Source organism: Myxine glutinosa, chromosome 5 (genome assembly GCF_964187855.1).
Source record: "Myxine glutinosa chromosome 5, kmMyxGlut1.1, whole genome shotgun sequence".
NCBI lineage: Eukaryota > Metazoa > Chordata > Myxini > Myxiniformes > Myxinidae > Myxine > Myxine glutinosa.
The window spans coordinates 121,188,153-121,206,447 of NC_136265.1; the positions used below are offsets into that span (position 1 = coordinate 121,188,153).

General features: G+C 44.6%; 1 protein-coding gene across 1 annotated transcript; it reads left to right on the forward strand.

The window, feature by feature from the left end:
• The first annotated feature begins 7,265 nt into the window (after positions 1-7,265).
• LOC137428411 (5-hydroxytryptamine receptor 1F-like) lies at positions 7,266-8,462 on the forward strand. The gene is made up of 2 exons (XM_078777408.1): positions 7,266-8,101; positions 8,186-8,462. The coding sequence occupies exons 1-2, from the start codon at positions 7,266-7,268 to the stop codon at positions 8,445-8,447; spliced, it is 1,098 nt and encodes a 365-aa protein (XP_078633534.1). The 3' UTR covers positions 8,448-8,462.
• The last annotated feature ends 9,833 nt before the right edge of the window (positions 8,463-18,295 follow it).

Here is an 18,295-nt window from a genome sequence, read left to right on the forward strand (position 1 = left end):
CGGGTCCCCAGCAATATACCTGGCAAGTTTAAAGTATATCGGACCGGTAGTTGTCGAGAAACAGCGGTCACAGACAAACATACATACATACATACATACAAACATACAAACATACAAACATACAAACATACAAACATACACACAGAGATTACTGGAATTATAGATAGATTATTATATCTGTAAACTTTTAAATAAAGAGCTTATTCTAATCGCCGATTCTTGATTTACTTGAGTTATTTAGCTGTTTGCACAATGCAAGCACAATCCACATTATCAAATATATAAACGCTTGTACAGTATTTATTATGTATGCACATTGGATGTACCCGAGCAGTTGCTTAGAGTGTGTAAGCATTCCCCAGTCTTATGTATTACCTCCCAGGTCGTATGTATTATTAGTGGTATGTATCCAGTATGCTATTGTATTAGTCGTATGTTGTCATATGTATGCAGTTGTTACGTATTACCTCCCGAAACCCGGGTTATGGTGCACCTCAGAGTCTGGAGTGGGAACACGGCAGAAAGATTTGTTATTCTGAGTGTTCTAATAAACCATGGTAAAACCACACCAATGCAATTGTAGAAAAAAACAAGTAATTGTATTAAGAACTCTCACATACACAATAATAGCACTATTAAAGAAAGTACAATGAAAATATTACTTTTTTCTTTTTTCTTTTTCAATACAAGATTGAGGCTCGGGTAAGAGCTAACATCAATCACAAAAAACAACAACGAACGGAAACACTAAACATACAAAAAAGGGAGCGGGAGACAAGATGGAGAGAGAGAGGGAAGCACACAAGTACAACAGCAGAGAACAGGAACAACGGAAGATCCGTGGGAGGGAGAGGGCTTGGAGAGAGGAGGCATGGGAAGGTGGAGGGGAGGGGGGGGGGGGAAGTATACACTTCATCTAATGAACAATACATATGATGGTACCATCATTCCACAATGCTCTCAAAGCAATAAACCCACGATACGACAAAGGTGAGTGGAATTTAACATTCCCCAAAGTCCGTGCACTAATCCCCACGCTGGTTGAAGCCATGCAGAACGACGAGAACAGGCAGGTATAGGCATGGCAGTGAACGAGGAGTTACATGGTGAGAGGTCGATATGGGAATTGAGCCAATGTGGAAACCAACGTCAATCCACTCGGTGAGGTCGTTATGGGAATCCCAACGACAAAACAAGCTGTAACAAGCTGACAGCCTCTTCGAGGACAAAATGGCGTATCGGCCTGTAATGGAGGCACTGGCTCCCTCCAACAATGACTCACGCTTCGATAAAACCTGAGACGCAGGTTTAATTGTACTCGCAATATATGATGATGTCGTGGGCAATCCCTTTACCTGGAAGCCTCAACTCATTCGCGACCAATATCAAAAAAAGTCTGCTCACAGCCATGATGCAACTCACGGCTGTATCTCTCTGATTGCCATCTCGTCCTCTCTCCTTCTCTTCCGGTTTTCTTGCAGCGTCTTCCTTTTTCCTTCACAAACATTTATTTTTACCTTTTACTAAAGTCATTTCCATATCACACAAAAAATCTTATTACCTGAAACTAAAAATCCTAACTATATAATAACAACAAAGGCGGAAGTGACGGATCCGTAACAATATACACTCCCTGCCATACAAAAATCTTCGTGTGCAAGCATGCCCCAGTCGTGTGTATATACACTCCCTGCCATATAAAAATCTTACAGTGTGTAAGCATGCCCCAGTCATATGTATATACACTCCCTGCCATATAAAAATCTTACAGTGTGTAAGCATGCCCCAGTCGTATGTATATACACTCCCTGCCATAAAAATCTTACAGTGTGTAAGCATGCCTCAGTTGTATGTATACACTCCCTGCCATACAAAAATCTTAGTGTGTAAGCATGCCCTAGTTGTATGGATATACACTCCCTGCCATACAAAAATCTTAACAACAATATTACCTGAAACTAAAAATCCGAACAGTATATGATAACAACAAAGGCGGTAGTGACGGATCCGTAACAATATACACTCCCTGCCATACAAAAATCTTACAGTGTGTAAGCATGCCCCAGTTGTATGTATATACACTCCCTGCCATTAAAAACTCTTAGTGTGTAAGCATGCCCCAGTAGTATGTATATACACTCCCTGCCATAAAAAAATCTTAGTGTGTAAGCATGCCTCAGTTGTATGTATATACACTCCCTGCCATAAAAAAAATCTGAGTGTGTAAGCATGCCCCAGTCGTATGTATATACACTCCCTGCCATACAAAAATCTTAACAACAATATTACCTGAAACTAAAAATCCTAACAGTATATGATAACAACAACGGCGGTAGTGACGGATCCGTAACAATATACACTCCCTGCCATACAAAAATGTTACAGTGTGTAAGCATGCCCCAGTCGTATGTATATACACTCCCTGCCATATAAAAATCTTAGTGTGTAAGCATGCCTCAGTTGTATGTATATACACTCCCTGCCATAAAAAAAATCTTAATGTGTAAGCATTCCCCAGTCGTATGTATATACACTCCCTGCCATACAAAAATCTTAACAACAATATTACCTGAAACTAAAAATCCTAACAATATATGATAACAACAACGGCGGTAGTGACAGATCCGTAACAATATACACTCCCTGCCATACAAAAATGTTACAGTGTGTAAGCATGCCCCAGTCGTATGTATATACACTCCCTGCCATATAAAAATCTTACAGTGTGTAAGCATGCCCCAGTCGTATGTATATACACTCCCTGCCATATAAAATTATCGAACTTGTAGAATAGATAATGGAATTGATGAAGGACTGCTTGAGCGTTTTTTCCAAATGCCTTTTTGGCACGAGGAATGTACACAAAACCTGATTCCAAGTTTCCGCATAACGTAATTGTCTCATGCAAAAATTGTTCAGCACATGCAAGTCATGCACCCGTAGGGTTTTAGAGGTGAAACGAGGCATTCTGAGCAAATGTGAAACAGTCTTTCCGAGGCACCAGCGTTTGGATAATCGCAAAACACACTGATTACATCCTTCATCAACCCATTACAATGCCACGTCTGTCAGAAGTGAGAATAATCAAAGCATCGGACACTTCCAAGCGGGGTCTTCCATCAGCCATGTTGCAAGGTTACTTAATGCAAAGAGAGGAACTGTTTATGACCTCAGAAGATGTTGTCAAGCCTTTGGATCAGCAAGAGATATGCCAAGAAGTGGACGTCCCAGAATAACGACTCCCACAAGATAAGTGTCTCCGCGCAGGATAAGTGTCAACACCATCTTGAGACTTCTCGGTGATGCACAGATCCATGCTTGTCATCGTATTCGACGTCTAAGATTTGCACCGTGACATATCCAAGCACACACAGAGGTCATATCTGTGTGGACACAGACGCAATGGGCAAGTGTTGTGTTCAGTGACGATGCAGGTTTCTTCTTGAGATTAATGATGCCGTGCCCTGATCCATGCAAGGCATAATGAGCTATATGCCCCAGTCTGTGTCCCGAAGGCCTTGTATTTTGGACTTGGAAGTGTCATGATGCTTGGTGTTATTGCTGAAACCTTTCGCATCAACTTGATCTGTATCCGTGGCAATCTGGGGGCAGATCAGTACATTAATGAGCAATATGTGTTGCATATCTTTCAATAACATGGTCCAAGAATCGTCAGATGGAAACGGAGAGACCAGATGGAAATGATGATGAAAAAAAAAACGGATGGCAAATATGCAGGAGACCAGATGGACATCGGACAGGGTAGGGAGGTTGGTAGAAGGATACAATCTGTTGCACGTGGGTAATGGTGTGGGAATGATTGTATCGGAAGAAATCAGCAAGCAGGGAGTCAGAGTGAAAGATGGGAGGGACGGATAGTGATGGCATGGTTGGCGATAAAGAAGTAAATGGTGTGTGTTATGTGGATATATGGGCCACAAACAGGAAGGACTTGGGCGGAGAAGCAGGAATTCAGGGACACACTGGAGAGGATGATGGGAACGGTTCAGCTGGATGTGATGCTGTGCGTTGCGGGAGACTTTAACGCGCATGTAGGCGTAGTGGAGCCAGGTGAAGAGGGATGTGTTGGTAAATTTTGATGGGGAACGAGGAATAGAGAGGGTCAAGAGCTGGTGCAGCTGCTGAGTAGAAATGGTTTAGCCATAGCTGGTTCATGCTTCCAGAAGCATGATAGCCACATGATTACTTACAGTAGTTAACGGAACTGGATTCGTTTGTAGTTAGCAGGTGACAGTTGTGGAGGATCAAGGACTGTAAGGTGGTGGCGGGAGAGCATGTCACCACCCAGCACAAGCCTACGCGTTGTTTGTTGTACGTGTGCAGAAAAGAAAGGAAGAAGATAATATCAGGGGTTGGAAGATGATAAAGTGTGGGAAGTGCAGGAATAACGTCGCTGTAGAGTACAAGGAGAGGTTGAGCACCAAGTATGAGGAATTAGCGAAGGTTTGGAAGGCGGAGTGGAGATTTAAGGTGAATGTCCCATCAACTGCATTTACTTTTATGACTATTTTCCAAGAAAATGGAATATTTCACCTTAGAAATCCCTTCCAAATATTGTGCAGAACCAGGATTTGGAGTAGAACCTTCTGAAGTGAGAGGGAGATGAGGGTCAGGACAAGGTGTTGTGCCAATTGGCTGTGACGAAAGCTGGCAAACTATCAATGTGCTTGTATGCTACATTCATCACCTTTACTCTTTCATTCCTCTTTTCTCCCACGTCTGGTACAAACTCCCTCACTCTCTTCAATCCCACTCCTCCCTCCATGTCTTTAAAACAGCTGTTCACCACCATGTCTTATCTTCCCCCATCCAAAACCTTGATCTTTTCTACCCCTGTTAATTCACCCCAGATCCACTTTTTTGAAATACCGACTTCTTTCCTGGAAGTCCTTGCAGTGTCCATGTGTTTTATACTTCTCCCACCCCCCCCCCAAACCCCACTTTCCCACGCCTCCTCCTCCCAAGCTCTCTCCCTCCCACAGATCTTCCGATGTCCCTGTTCTCTACTGTTGTTTTTGTGTGCTTCCCTCTCTCTCCCCATCTTGTCTCCCGCTCCCTTTATCACATGTTTTATGTGTCCGTTTGTTGTTTTTGTGATTAATGTTTGCTCTTACACGAGCCTCGATCTTGTACACAACAAAAAAAATCCATCCTGTTCTCACACCATTAATATGTCAGCACATCTCCCAAGTCACTGTGACGTGTAACAGATCCCAGTGATGGAAAGGTCTTTTGTTCACGTTCACTATTTTGATCATCTTGTCCTCATTGTGGTACAGCAATCAGTTTTGTGAATATTACCGCTTGACGGAACATTTTCGAATGTACCATTTTATGAAGATGAGGCTTGGCTGTTTGTGCTTGGGCGTTGGTGCTTTTTGGCAGATCATGTATGCTTGGCTGTTTGTGCAGTTGGCAGTTGGTGTAATGTTCCCTTTGTATGGTTCATATGGTTTACTTGGTCGCTCTATAATGTAAAATATTTTCCGAGGCGTACCAAAGTGTGGGTGAAACAACACAGATTTCTCATTTGTATTTTTAGAATGGTATACCTTGGCAAAAGACTGAAAATCTCCGTTACACAAGCATTCACTATCAGCATAATCATCCTGTTCTCCACCATTGAAACACGTATTTAAGCCTTCAACAATCAAACTTCCATTAGACATCAATGTACTTCTCATGTATGTACCGATTTAATTTCGAAAAACTAGAACAGCACTCAGGGGAATGCGTTCCTCCGCCAGGCTGAACAGTTTACGTTTTCTATCCCACTGATAGGCCAGATCTGGATCTGAGCCTGAATCAAAATCTAATTGGCTTGTTCTTGTCACCGAGCCAACTCGTCCACCAAGTTTTGCCATAATGTGTCCATAACTTTTTGAGATATCGTGCTATATATCGTTTTTGGCCCGCGATCTCTCAGTTGTGAGGAATCCATGTGTTTTATCCATGTTTTAAAGACGAATCCATGTTTTAAGTCCATGCGTTTTATACCTTTCCCCTCCCCCCCCCCCCTCCCCTTCCCGTGCCTCCTCCCCCAAGCCCTCTCCCTCCCACAGATCTCCCGATGTCCCTGCTCTCAAATGGTGTACTTGTGTGCTTCCCTCTCTCTCCCGATCTTGTCTCCCGCTCCCTTTATCTTATATTTTATATGTCAGTTTGTCTTTTTGTGGTTAATGTTGGCTCTTACACGAGCCTCGATCTTGTATACAAAAAAAAAATCACTTGAAAATTCCAGTATCCAGATCCGGAATCATATCTTCAGCAAAGTCTAATCAATTCGTCCTTGTCACACACCGAACCTGTCCACCAAGTTTCGTCCAAATCCGTCCATAACTATTTGAGATATCCTGCTCACAGATAAACGAAACAAAACAGACAGACAAACAGGTGTGTAAATACAACCTCCATCCACCTTTGGTGGCGGAGGTAATTAAGCACGGCTGGAATATAATTGGATCAAAGCTGGAGTTTTGTCATCAGTGATCCAGTTGAAGTTCTGAGCAAAACGTTCCATCCCTCTCCTGCAACCTCCTCACACCACACCCTTCCCCTCACTTGGTGTGACCAGAATGGGAGACAATTTAAAATAAACAGGATACCTGTAGACAAATAGAATCGGTTGTAAATAATTTATGCAACTCAATTCTTTTGTACGAGAATGTTCCAAGTTGTCGTCGTAAAATTATTGCAAAAGGAAGCAGTCACTGCCACCCAATGCCAAAAGCTTAAGTGCCTTCTGTGTTTTCGTCTTTGTTCAAGAGTTGTCACATCTCTTCCATGAGCCTCGACCTAGTATTAAATAAAAGGCAAAGATATTGCAGTTTATTCTTCCATGTTTAAATGTAACACTGATTTATCACCTATTCTGTCCTCTATTTAATCTTCCCTATCTCTCCCCACCCATTTTCTCCCCCTTTCCTCCGCCATCCTGCTCCTGCTCTGCAATGGAGGAAGTCATGCTGTGACGCGCCAGAAGGAGGAACAGCAGTTTCAATAACAATGGCTGCCTTGGCTACCGGCAGCTGCAGAGAAAGCGGGCGATTAATAAAAGAAAGGAAGATGTACAAATAGAACATCAGACAAAAAGACAGAGCTTTACCTCTTCAAGCATCGTATTTCGAAATTGACAGCGATAAGTACATAAGGAGAGCAGGAGACAAATAACCTGCGATTCAGAAACCTTGGCAACCGCCCAAAGAGCCCACCTTAATCCGACAGCAATCCCTCTGAAGGATCTGATGGAAAACTGTAGCTTTAACTCACACTGCTCGGATGGGACAGACACTGGTGAAGGTGTACAGGAGCCTGCGACGTCAATAATAGGCATATCAGTGGCATTAGGGACCGTGGCTGTATGTACGACAATTTTCAACTCTCTGGTCATTGCTGCAATTGTCGTGAACAGGAAGCTCCACCAGCCCGCGAACTACCTGATATGCTCACTTGCCGTAACTGACTTCCTGGTGGCCATTTTGGTAATGCCTTTGGGGATTGTACACACGGTCTCGGGAGCCTGGTTACTGGGAGACGCCGCTTGTCAGGTGTGGCTCAGCGTGGACGTCGCGTGCTGCACTTGCTCTATCTTGCACCTGTGCGCCATCGCGCTGGACAGGTATTGGGCGATAACGCGTGCCGTGCAATATGCACGTAAACGCACCCCGTGCCGCGCCGCCATTATGATTGCTGCCGTGTGGTCTATCTCGGCGTTGATCTCCCTCCCGCTAACTCTGGGAATGACTGATGGTGGAGAGCAATGTGTCATTCGCCACTCGCACGTGCTCTACACAGTCTTCTCTACGTGCGGGGCTTTCTATATACCTCTTGCACTCATTTTGGTGCTCTACTGTCGCATTTACCGTGCGGCACGCCTCCACTTCCGCAACCGTGGCTCGTACATGTCGAGTCGTCACTCGAGTGTGATAAGCAACGGTGCAGGACGCGAGGCGCCTAATCCAGCAGGGCCCACAGGAACAATTGAGCCGAAAACACCTACGGCCACAGAGAAAGGTACGCCGAACAGCAGTGCTGAGGCAACACCAGGTAAAAGCAAAACGGGGAAGGTGGGCAGCAAACGGTTTGGAAGGCTGGGCCGAGGAAGCTCTGTTGAGGAGCAGGCCAGAGCAGGACGAGTTTCGACGCGTGGTTTTGGGCAGACTAGGCCTCGGATATCCAGCACAAGAGAACGCAAGGCCGCCAAGACCTTAGGGCTAATCCTCGGTGCATTCATCCTCTGTTGGCTGCCGTTCTTCATTAAAGAGTTGGTGGTGAATATTTGTGAAACCTGCACCCCCCCGCCAGCCGTTTCAGCCTTCCTCACTTGGCTGGGCTACGTGAACTCGCTGATCAACCCGCTCATCTACACCTCTTTCAACGACGACTTCCGATCTGCATTCAAAAAGCTCTGGAGATGCAGGCAATAGAAATATCCTCGAGAATTCCACGTTATTCCTACCTATCTCGTCATGGCACTCACCTCTTAATGAAGTCCTCCAGCCAAGCTTCGAAAAGGAGGATGCAGATGCCGTTCCCATCTCAATGCTCATACAATCAATTCTACTGAACAAACTCTGTTCCTGTTTGTGTTATTTACTGGCTGAAACTTTTTTGTTTTGGTGTTGACTGGAGGTAACTCCCTGAACTGAGCAATGAAACACTGCACCTGGTGTGTCCCTGTAGGGAGGGGGGGGGGGGGCTTTTTAAGCCATTTTCTAGAACGGGTAAGTTCTCAATGAAGTGATCCAAAGCCAGTACACATCTTTTGTTTGCCACTTCCTCAACTAAGATGCCAAGATTGACAGTTCTGAGAAGGTGCATCACTTCCATCACCAACTTGGGAATAGTGTGCTGATGAACAATGCTCCTCAGTGGGGCTTGGAACTTGGAGTGAATAAATGAGAGCTGATGAGGAGGAGGAATTTGATCTGATTGTTGCAAGTGGAGAATTCAGAGGTGAGAAAGGATGAAGAAGGATCAAGAATTCTGATGGGTTATTGGATAAGATGAATTTATTTGAAGAACTTAAGCGTTATTTAATGGTAGTCGAGCTGAGGCACTTCCACGGACCTACAGACCTAGCCATCCAGAGCAATGTGTCACCACGAGGAACATCACAAACACCGGTCGCGCACCTGGATGAAATACTGTGCAGTTTTATCCCCATCTGCAACCGGCTCCAGCACCTCGTCTTGGGGGCTTGGGCTTCAAAGAGGACAGGTAGCTCTCTCATGGGACGGACCGTTGATATTCTTGAGGCTTGCGGGCCTTTAATTGGTGGGTCTGTCCATGGCGAGGATGAACACTGGAGGTCACGTGTGTGCGTTACCAGGGATTCCACCCAGATTCATACGGTGGGATGATTGGAGCAATGAAGAGTCATTAGCCATTCAATCACCTGTTTTTATACGATCATTGTGGGATTCGATTTGTCTGAGGTCTTCATTTCTCTTATTTATTTTAAACTAAACTTTATTCTATTCTAAATTGGTATTTTTTGTTCCTATTTTATGTGTCTATTTGTCAATTTGTTCCTATTTTTATTTTTATTTTTTATTTTATGTGTCTACATTTTAAAAATCGATAAATAAATCTATATATATATATTTTTACATTTCATTGATTTAGTTATTGGTGTATTCTCCCCATTGTTCATTTCATACGTACAGTATTTATATGTTATGGAATAATTTATATACTGGTATTGTATTTTATTTTGTGTTTTTATTGATTTGGAAACAAAGTGTTTGATATACGTCACTCATGTTGGACAGGGTTGCCAGAAAAAAAGTAAACTACGATGGGTGTTTCACTGCTTTAAAAAAAATAAACATGCAACAAGGATAAATAAATACAGGGTGGGCCATTTATCTATTGCTGATTTTGAACACCTGTAATTCTCTTACTAAGAAATTAAACTGAACAAAATATTTACTGGATATAGGTACCTATTTCAAGTTGTTGTGGTAAAAATATTATTGAATTCAGAATTGAATAAAATTAGTTATATGCAATATAAACACCAACATGCCCTGACCCCCTCATTCGCCAGACCTCACCATGTGCGATTTATTATTGCATGGCTTTCTTAAGGGAAAGGTTTACGTATCTCAACGAGCGAACATTCAAGACTTGAAAGAGTGGATTCAATCAGATTTTGGACAAATTGTTTTGGAGACAATGGTTTTTGGAGTATCGCGAAAAAATGCACACACTGCTTGAAAATGATCGAAATAATTTCAAATTTCATAAATTCGGCACTTCTGAATTCAATAAAATCTTTACCACAAAAACTTGAAATTAACCCTCCTTGGCTCCCTTCCCCTAAAATCAAAAGGGTTCAAAACTGGGAATAGATAAATGGCTCACCCTGTTTATTAGAAACAAATATTATAAAGATGTATAGAAGTGCGACATATAAAAGCAAATTATTCATATAACTCATCAGATAATCAAGCAACCGATGACAATTGTAAATATAACAACTGACAACAAATAAACCCTAACCCTAAGCAATAGCTTTCTTATTTTCTGGGCAACCCTGTACAGTGTATGTATATATATTGCAGATTGCAGTGTCCAGCTGCAATCTCTCTACCTGAAGGGTGACGTTGATCGAACTCTTGCTGCCTACCACTGGGGCCTGCTTTGGGGCCTACTCGTGGACTTGCCTACTCCTACCCTCTCATGTTGGGCCTGCACTGGGGCCTACCACTTGGCCTGCCCTGGGGCCTTCTTTTGGGCCTGCCTTGGGGCCTACTCTTGGACCTGCCTACTCTTGGACCGGACTACTCTTGGACCGGCCTACTCTTGGACCTGCCTACTCTTGGACCGGCCTCCTCTTGGACCGGCCTACTCTTGGACCGGCCTACTCTTGGACCGGCCTACTCTTGGACCGGCCTACTCTTGGACCGGCCTACTCTTGGACCGGCCTACTCTTGGACCGGCCTACTCCTGGACCTGCCTACTCTTGGACTGGCCTATTCGGGTTTTTCCCTCTTTTCTCCCTTCTTGGTTTTATGTGTAGGAAGAGATTTTCGTGTGATAATCCATAAATAAAGACAGTGCGAATGAAGGCTTGGCTTGGTGTGCTTCAGGTCACAACAATTTGGGGGCTCATCCGGGATCTGCATTATATGATACCTGTCTTGGATTTTTTTTCCCCTGCATTTGTAAGTTTTCTCATTGGCAGATAATTTGACTTTTGTTTACGGTGCTGGTACTTCTACTGCAGTCGTACACCATGGCTGAGGAGATGGATTTTGAAGTGAAGGAATTTTTGGAGACAAGGTGCTAGTTTTACTACCTCTGCCTGGGGAGCCACTATCGGCGAAGTTTAGCGGTCCCTACGTGGTCGAAAGGAAGCTGAGTGATGTGAACTACGTGGTGTGGACCCATGACAGACGGAAACCCCGCCGGGTGTGCCATGTTAATATGATTAAAAGGTACTATGAGCGTGAGGCCGACCTCGGTCGGCCAGTTGGGCTAGCTAAGTTGGTAGGTCATATAAACCATCCAGATATTGACTCTAGCGAATCCGACAGCATTGCTCTACAAGAACCTGAGAGAGAACCCTTGGGGGCTAAGCTATCAAACTCTGAGGTGTTGACACATTTGGACTCTGAATTAGCTCATGTTCCTGAGGATAAACGATCTGATGTCATTGCTCTAATTGGGGAGTATACCCATCTTTGTTCCGATGAGCCTGGGTGCACCTCATTGGCTTCCCATGATGTTGAGGTAGGGAATGCTAGACCCATCAAACAACACCCCTCTCGGTTAAATCCTGACAAGTTAGCTAGGGTTCATGAAGAGGTACAATATATGCTAGAGCATGACGTCATCGAACCCAGTCAGGGCAGCTGGAGTTCGCCCATTGTACTCATACCAAAGCTTGATGGTTCCGCAAGATTCTGTATAGACTATCGAAAGGTGAATGTGGTAACCCGCACCGATTCGTATCCCATCCCAAGAATTGAAGATTGCATAGAAAGGGTAGGTAAGGCTGCTTATGTTAGCAGAATAGACTTGCTTAAAGGTTATTGGCAAGTACCTCCGACTGACCGGGCAAAGGAAGTCTCGGCCTTTGTGACTCCAGATGGCTTATATCAGTGTAAGGTAATGCCGTTTGGGATGAAAAATGCACCTGCTACCTTCCAAAGGTTAATGAACCAGGTAACAAGGGGTCTTCCAAATTGTGTAGCTTACCTGGATGATGTCATACTGTACAGTGATACATGGCAAGACCACTTGAAACATCTCAGAGAACTGTTTGTTAGACTTACCGATGCCAACCTTGTTGTAAACCTCAAGAGAAGTGAATTTGTCAAAGCTAGGGTTACATATCTTGGTCACGTTGTTGGTCAGGGTCAAGTATCCCTTCGACAGGCCAAGACCCAAGCGATTGCCGATTTTCCTGTCCCCACCAATAAGCGAGAATTGCTTCGGTATCTCGGTATGTCCGGGTTGCACAGGAAATTTTGTGCAAATTACAGCTCGCTCGTGGTACCCCTAACCAACTTGTTGAGGAAAAATGAAAAGTTTGTGTGGTTTGAATCCTGTCAAAAGGCTTTTGACAAATTGAAAGCTATTCTGGCCAATGAGCCAGTATTGGCCACTACCGGTTTTGGGAAGCCATTCAAACTAGCGATAGACGCAAGCGATGTTGATGTGGGAGCTGTACTCTTTCAGGATGATGCGTCGGGTATTGAAAAGCCAGTAAGTTACTTCTCCAAAAAGCTGAACAAACATCAAAAGGCTTACTCCACTATCGAGAAAGAGGCCTTGAGTCTGATTTTGGCTCCACAGCATTTTGAAATATATGTAGCAAATGGCTCAAGCGATGTTACCGCATATACTGATCACAATCTCTGGTTTTTCTGGAAAAGTTCAAGATGACGAATCAAAGCCTTTTCCCGATGGGGGCATTTAGTACAGCCGTACCCCTTGAAAATTGTACATATTTCGGGTCGAGATAATGTCATTGCAGATGCTCTATCTCGAGCTTCAAATTTATTTTTTTTCGTGCCCCTGCATATGAGCTATGATGCCTGTAAATGTCACAAGGAGAGATGGCTGTTTGTTTATTGCACTGTTTATGCTGGGTTAAGTTTATGCTTGCACTGTTTATCCTGCCTTTGTAAAAGAAAACTTTTCTTGGGGTAAAGTTTTCTTCTTTAAGGGGGGGGAGGTGTTCCGGTTTGTGACCTTTTTCTTATTCCTTCCCCCACACCCCCCTGTGCGTGAGACCAATTGGTTTGGTCCATGTGTATAAAGCCTATGATTGGCTGTGGGGCGGGGAGTGGCCAGGAAGGCGATTCAGTGGAGTGAGTGGCCAATTTGGAGGAGGGCTTATGGCAGAGTGCTTTTTCGGGGGTTGTCGAGTGTCCAGCTGCAATCTCTCTACCTGAAGGGTGACGTTGATCAAACTCTTGCTGCCTACCACTGGGGCCTGCCTTGGGGCCTACTTGTGGACTTGCCTACTCCTACCCTCTCATGCTGGGCCTGCACTGGGGCCTACCACTGGGCCTGCCCTGGGGCCTACTGTTGGGCCTGCCCTGGGGCCTACTGTTGGGCCTGCCTTGGGGCCTACTCTTGGACCAGCCTACTCTTGGACCGGCCTACTCTTGGACCGGCCTACTCTTGGACCGGCCTACTCTTGGACCGGCCTACTCTTGGACCGGCCTACTCTTGGACCGGCCTACTCTTGGACCGGCCTACTCTTGGACCGGCCGACTCTTGGACCGGCCTACTCTTGGACCGGCCTACTCTTGGACCGGCCTACTCTTGGACCGGCCTACTCTTGGACCGGCCTACTCTTGGACCGGCCTACTCTTGGACCAGCCTACTCTTGGACCGGCCTTCCCTTGGACTGGCCTACTCCTGGACCTGCCGACTCTTGGACTGGCCTATTTGGGTTTTTCCCTCTTTTCTCCCTTCTTGGTTTTGTGTGTAGGAAGAGATTTTCGTGTGATAATCCATAAATAAAGACAGTGTAATTGAAGGCTTGGCTTGGTGTGCTTCAGGCCGTAACTATATATATATATATACTGTATATATATATATATATACACACACACACAGACTTGGCATTTAATATGGAATTTTTTTTTTTCTTGACTTGGGTTTACTTTCTTAACTCGGTATATCAATCTGGTGAGTTTCTTTTACACTTTGGTGATTTATTTGTTAAAGAACCATGTCACTGATTGTCTGTCGCAGAAAGAGGTCAACAACAGGATTATATATCACAGGTGGCTTGGCAAAATGTAAGAACAGGTGCATTTGATGATTGGCTTCACAGTCGGGTATACAAGGGTTGTTGCGTTCTGTATTAGTGGAAAACAACTGCTGCACGTCTACAAAAGTTATTGCCGCTTCCTCTGGAGATGGTCCGTCAACTCGACAATGCTGTTTGTCATGGAGTGGTGGCTTTACGAAATTACGGCATGAAACAGCGTGCTATTGCTCGGCAGTATGGCATTACTCAAGGTCAGGTGTCAAAGATTCTGAAATGAAATCCTCAGAGGGGTGTCCCTTCACCAATACCGAGGCCAGGACGTCCCCGCAGAACCACAAGGAGGGATGATCGCCAGCTGCACCGGTTAGTCCGCAATGGCCGTACCAAGTCAGTTAATCGGCTTAGGGCTGAGTGGCAGCAACTGACAAATGTGCCTGTATCCAGAAGGCTAGTCAACCAACGACTGGTTCAAGAAGGCTATCGTGCCAGGCGTCCCCTGAGAAAGCCACGCCTGACCAGACAACACCGCCAGCGCCGATTGCAGTGGGCCAGAGAGCACCGTCAATGGCATCCAGGACACTGGAATCACGTGATCTTCAGTGACGAGTCTAGATTTCTGGTCTATCGTCAAGATGGCCGTGTCCGAGTGCGCAGACAAGTGCATGAAGCCTACAACAAAGATTGTATAGTGCCAAGAGTCTAAGCTGGAGGTGGTGGGGTGACCGTTTGGGCTGCTTTTCATGCAGGGGGCAAAACGGACCTGGTTGTTCTGAATGGAAACCTGAACCAGTTCAAGTACAGGGCCATTCTGGAAGAAACATTGCTTCCATTTGCTCGTGCAGCCTTTCGAGGAAACTTTGTCTTCCAAGATGACAATGCACGGCCTCATCGTGCTCGCATGATCCAACACTTTCTTGCTGACCGTGGTGTCGAGCATATGGAGTGGCCTGCCATGTCCCCGGATATGAATCCGATAGAGAACTTGTGGGCAGAATTGACGCGTCAAATCGACAACTTGGACCAGCAGGTTGCCTCTGTGCGTGAATTGCAGCAGGCTATTGTCACTGCATGGCAAGCGATTCCTGTCCAAACCTTGGCAAATCTCGTGAACAGCATGCCTCAACGTGTACGTGCTCTCCTGAATGCTCGTGGGGGTTACACGAAGTACTGAACTGTAATTTTACTGTCCGTAATCCCAGTCGTAATTTAACATTTGTTTTTGTTAAAAAAAAAAATTGGCTAATGTGCAAAATAAAGAGATACTTCTGGAAAACGTACAGAAATTTAACACAGTACTGTCCATGAATTGAGTTCGATATCAGTTTACATCACTTTCAAGGATCAATTTATTTGTTTCGAAATGTCAAATGTGGTTTTTGTTTCTTTTAAAGGTCACATTAACAAAATCTAGAATAATTTCAACATAATTCCAATGAACTTTTGGTTCTATGACATCTTGAAAAGTAAGTTCACCCCCACAAAAAAAAAAATTCCATTTTAAATTGGGGCCTATATATATATATATATATAAATAAATAAATGATACATATATATAATTCATCTCGTGTGTTTATATTATTTTATAACCATCCTTGGCCCTTTTCCCATACCCAGCCTCCTTCACTCCCACCTCCCTGTTCTTTCAGTTGATTCGTCTAGATTCTAGAAATTGGTTCATTCCTTTTAAACTTTTACCCTTTTATCATTGATGTCGTTTATTTTTTTGATCTGTACTGTTTTAAGGTTTTGATGCCATGTGAGGGTCACAATGGTGCTTCATGGTTTGTTTCCTCTATTTGCGGTATAATGGATGGTGTTAGCCAATGGCATTCGTCTGTTAAAGCTGTGTTTCCTTTGATTGCATTTGGATATACAATCTGTTCTTCAGTTGGAATCACCCAATGAAAGCACACTTGGAGGATCACGGATTGCCATAATGTTGTTTTTATCACAGCAAACGTGGGCGAGTGTCGTCTTCTGTCTTTTGTGACATCTGTTGTTCCCGTCCACAATTAATTCATTAATTTACTTGTTCTTATTACACATTTTGGATTTTATCTTCATAAATTGATTGTGGCTGTCAAAGGACTCAGATGCATGTTTACACGTGGGAAGACGGAGATGTTGGTGTCAGTCCGTGTTTGGAGCCGAGAGGCATTCTGAGGCTGGATTCCTTCTCTACCTTCGGGATTATTCAGAAAGGAGATTAGTAAACGATCCTGGGTCAGGATAACATTCAAAGGGAATTATAATATATGATATCGAATGATGATTGGTATGATAGATGTGGACTGATTGGACAAAATGGGAGTCGAACATATTTTATAAAGTGGAGAGACGGGATAAGGCGATTCAGTAGGGAGGTGATGATCATGGAGAAGGTGTTTCAGTATGGGGGTGATGATCATGGAGAAGGTGATTCAGTAGGGAGGTGATGATCATGGAGAAGGTGATTCAGTATGGGGGTGATGATCATGGAGAAGGTGATTCAGTATGGGGGTGATGATCATGGAGAAGGTGATTCAGTATGGGGGTGATGATCATGGAGAAGGTGATTCAGTATGGGGGTGATGATCATGGAGAAGGTGATTCGGTGTGGGGGTGATGATCATGGAGAAGGTGATCCAGTATGGGGGTGATGATCATGGAGGAGGTGATTCAGTGCGGCAGTGATGATCATGGAGAAGGTGATTCAGTATGGGGGTGATGATCATGGAGAAGGTGATTCAGTGCGGCAGTGATGATCATGGAGAAGGTGATTCAGTATGGGGATGATGATCATGGAGAAGGTGATTCAGTGCGGCAGTGATGATCATGGAGAAGGTGATTCAGTATGGGGGTGATCATGGAGAAGGTGATCCAGTATGGGGGTGATGATCATGGAGAAGTTGATTCAGTATGGGGGGTGATGATCATGGAGAAGGTGATCCAGTATGGGGGTGATGATCATGGAGAAGGTGATTCAGTATGGGGGTGATGATCATGGAGAAGGTGATTCAGTATGGGGGTGATGATCATGGAGAAGGTGATTGAGTATGGGGGTGATGATCATGGAGAAGGTGATTCAGTATGAGGGTGATGATCATGGAGAAGGTGATTCAGTATGGGGGTGATGATCATGGAGAAAGTGATTCAGTATGGGAGTGATGATCATGGAGAAGGTGATTCGGTGTGGGTGTGATGATCTTGGAGAAGGTGATCCAGTATGGGGGTGATGATCATGGAGAAGGTGATTCAGTGCGGCAGTGATGATCATGGAGAAGGTGATTCAGTATGGGGGTGATGATCATGGAGAAGGTGATTCAGTGCGGCAGTGATGATCATGGAGAAGGTGATTCAGTATGGGGATGATGATCATGGAGAAGGTGATTCAGTATGGGGGTGATGATCATGGAGAAGGTGATCCAGTATGGTGGTGATGATCATGGAGAAGGTGATTCAGTGCGGCAGTGATGATCATGGAGAAGGTGATTCAGTATGGCGGTGATGATCATGGAGAAGGTGATCCAGTATGGGGGTGATGATCATGGAGAAGGTGATCCAGTATACGGGTGATGATCATGGAGAAGGTGATCCAGTATGGGGGTGATCATGGAGAAGGTGATTCAGTGTGGCAGTGATGATCATGGGGAAGGTGATTCATTATGGTGGTGATGATCATGGAGAAGGTGATCCAGTATAGGGGTGATGATAATGGGGAATGTGATCCAGTATGGGGGTGATGATCATGGAGAAGGTGATTCAGTGTGGCCGTGATGATCATGGAGAAGGTGATTCAGTATGGGGATGATGATCATGGAGAAGGTGATTCAGTATGGGGGTGATGATCATGGAGAAGGTGATCCAGTATACGGGTGATGATCATGGAGAAGGTGATCCATTATGGGGGTGATCATGGAGAAGGTGATTCAGTGTGGCAGTGATGATCATGGAGAAGGTGATTCATTATGGTGGTGATGATCATGGAGAAGGTGATCCAGTATAGGGGTGATGATAATGGAGAATGTGATCCAGTATGGGGGTGATGATCATGGA

Excerpts from the sequence above, each read along its gene's own strand:
- LOC137428411 (XM_078777408.1), top strand. The coding sequence starts at position 7,266 with ATGGAAAACTGTAGCTTTAACTCACACTGCTCGGATGGGACAGACACT. Across the intron at positions 8,102-8,185 it reads GGGAAGGTGGGCAGCAAACG|GCCTCGGATATCCAGCACAA; the intron begins GTTTGGAAGGCT and ends TGGGCAGACTAG.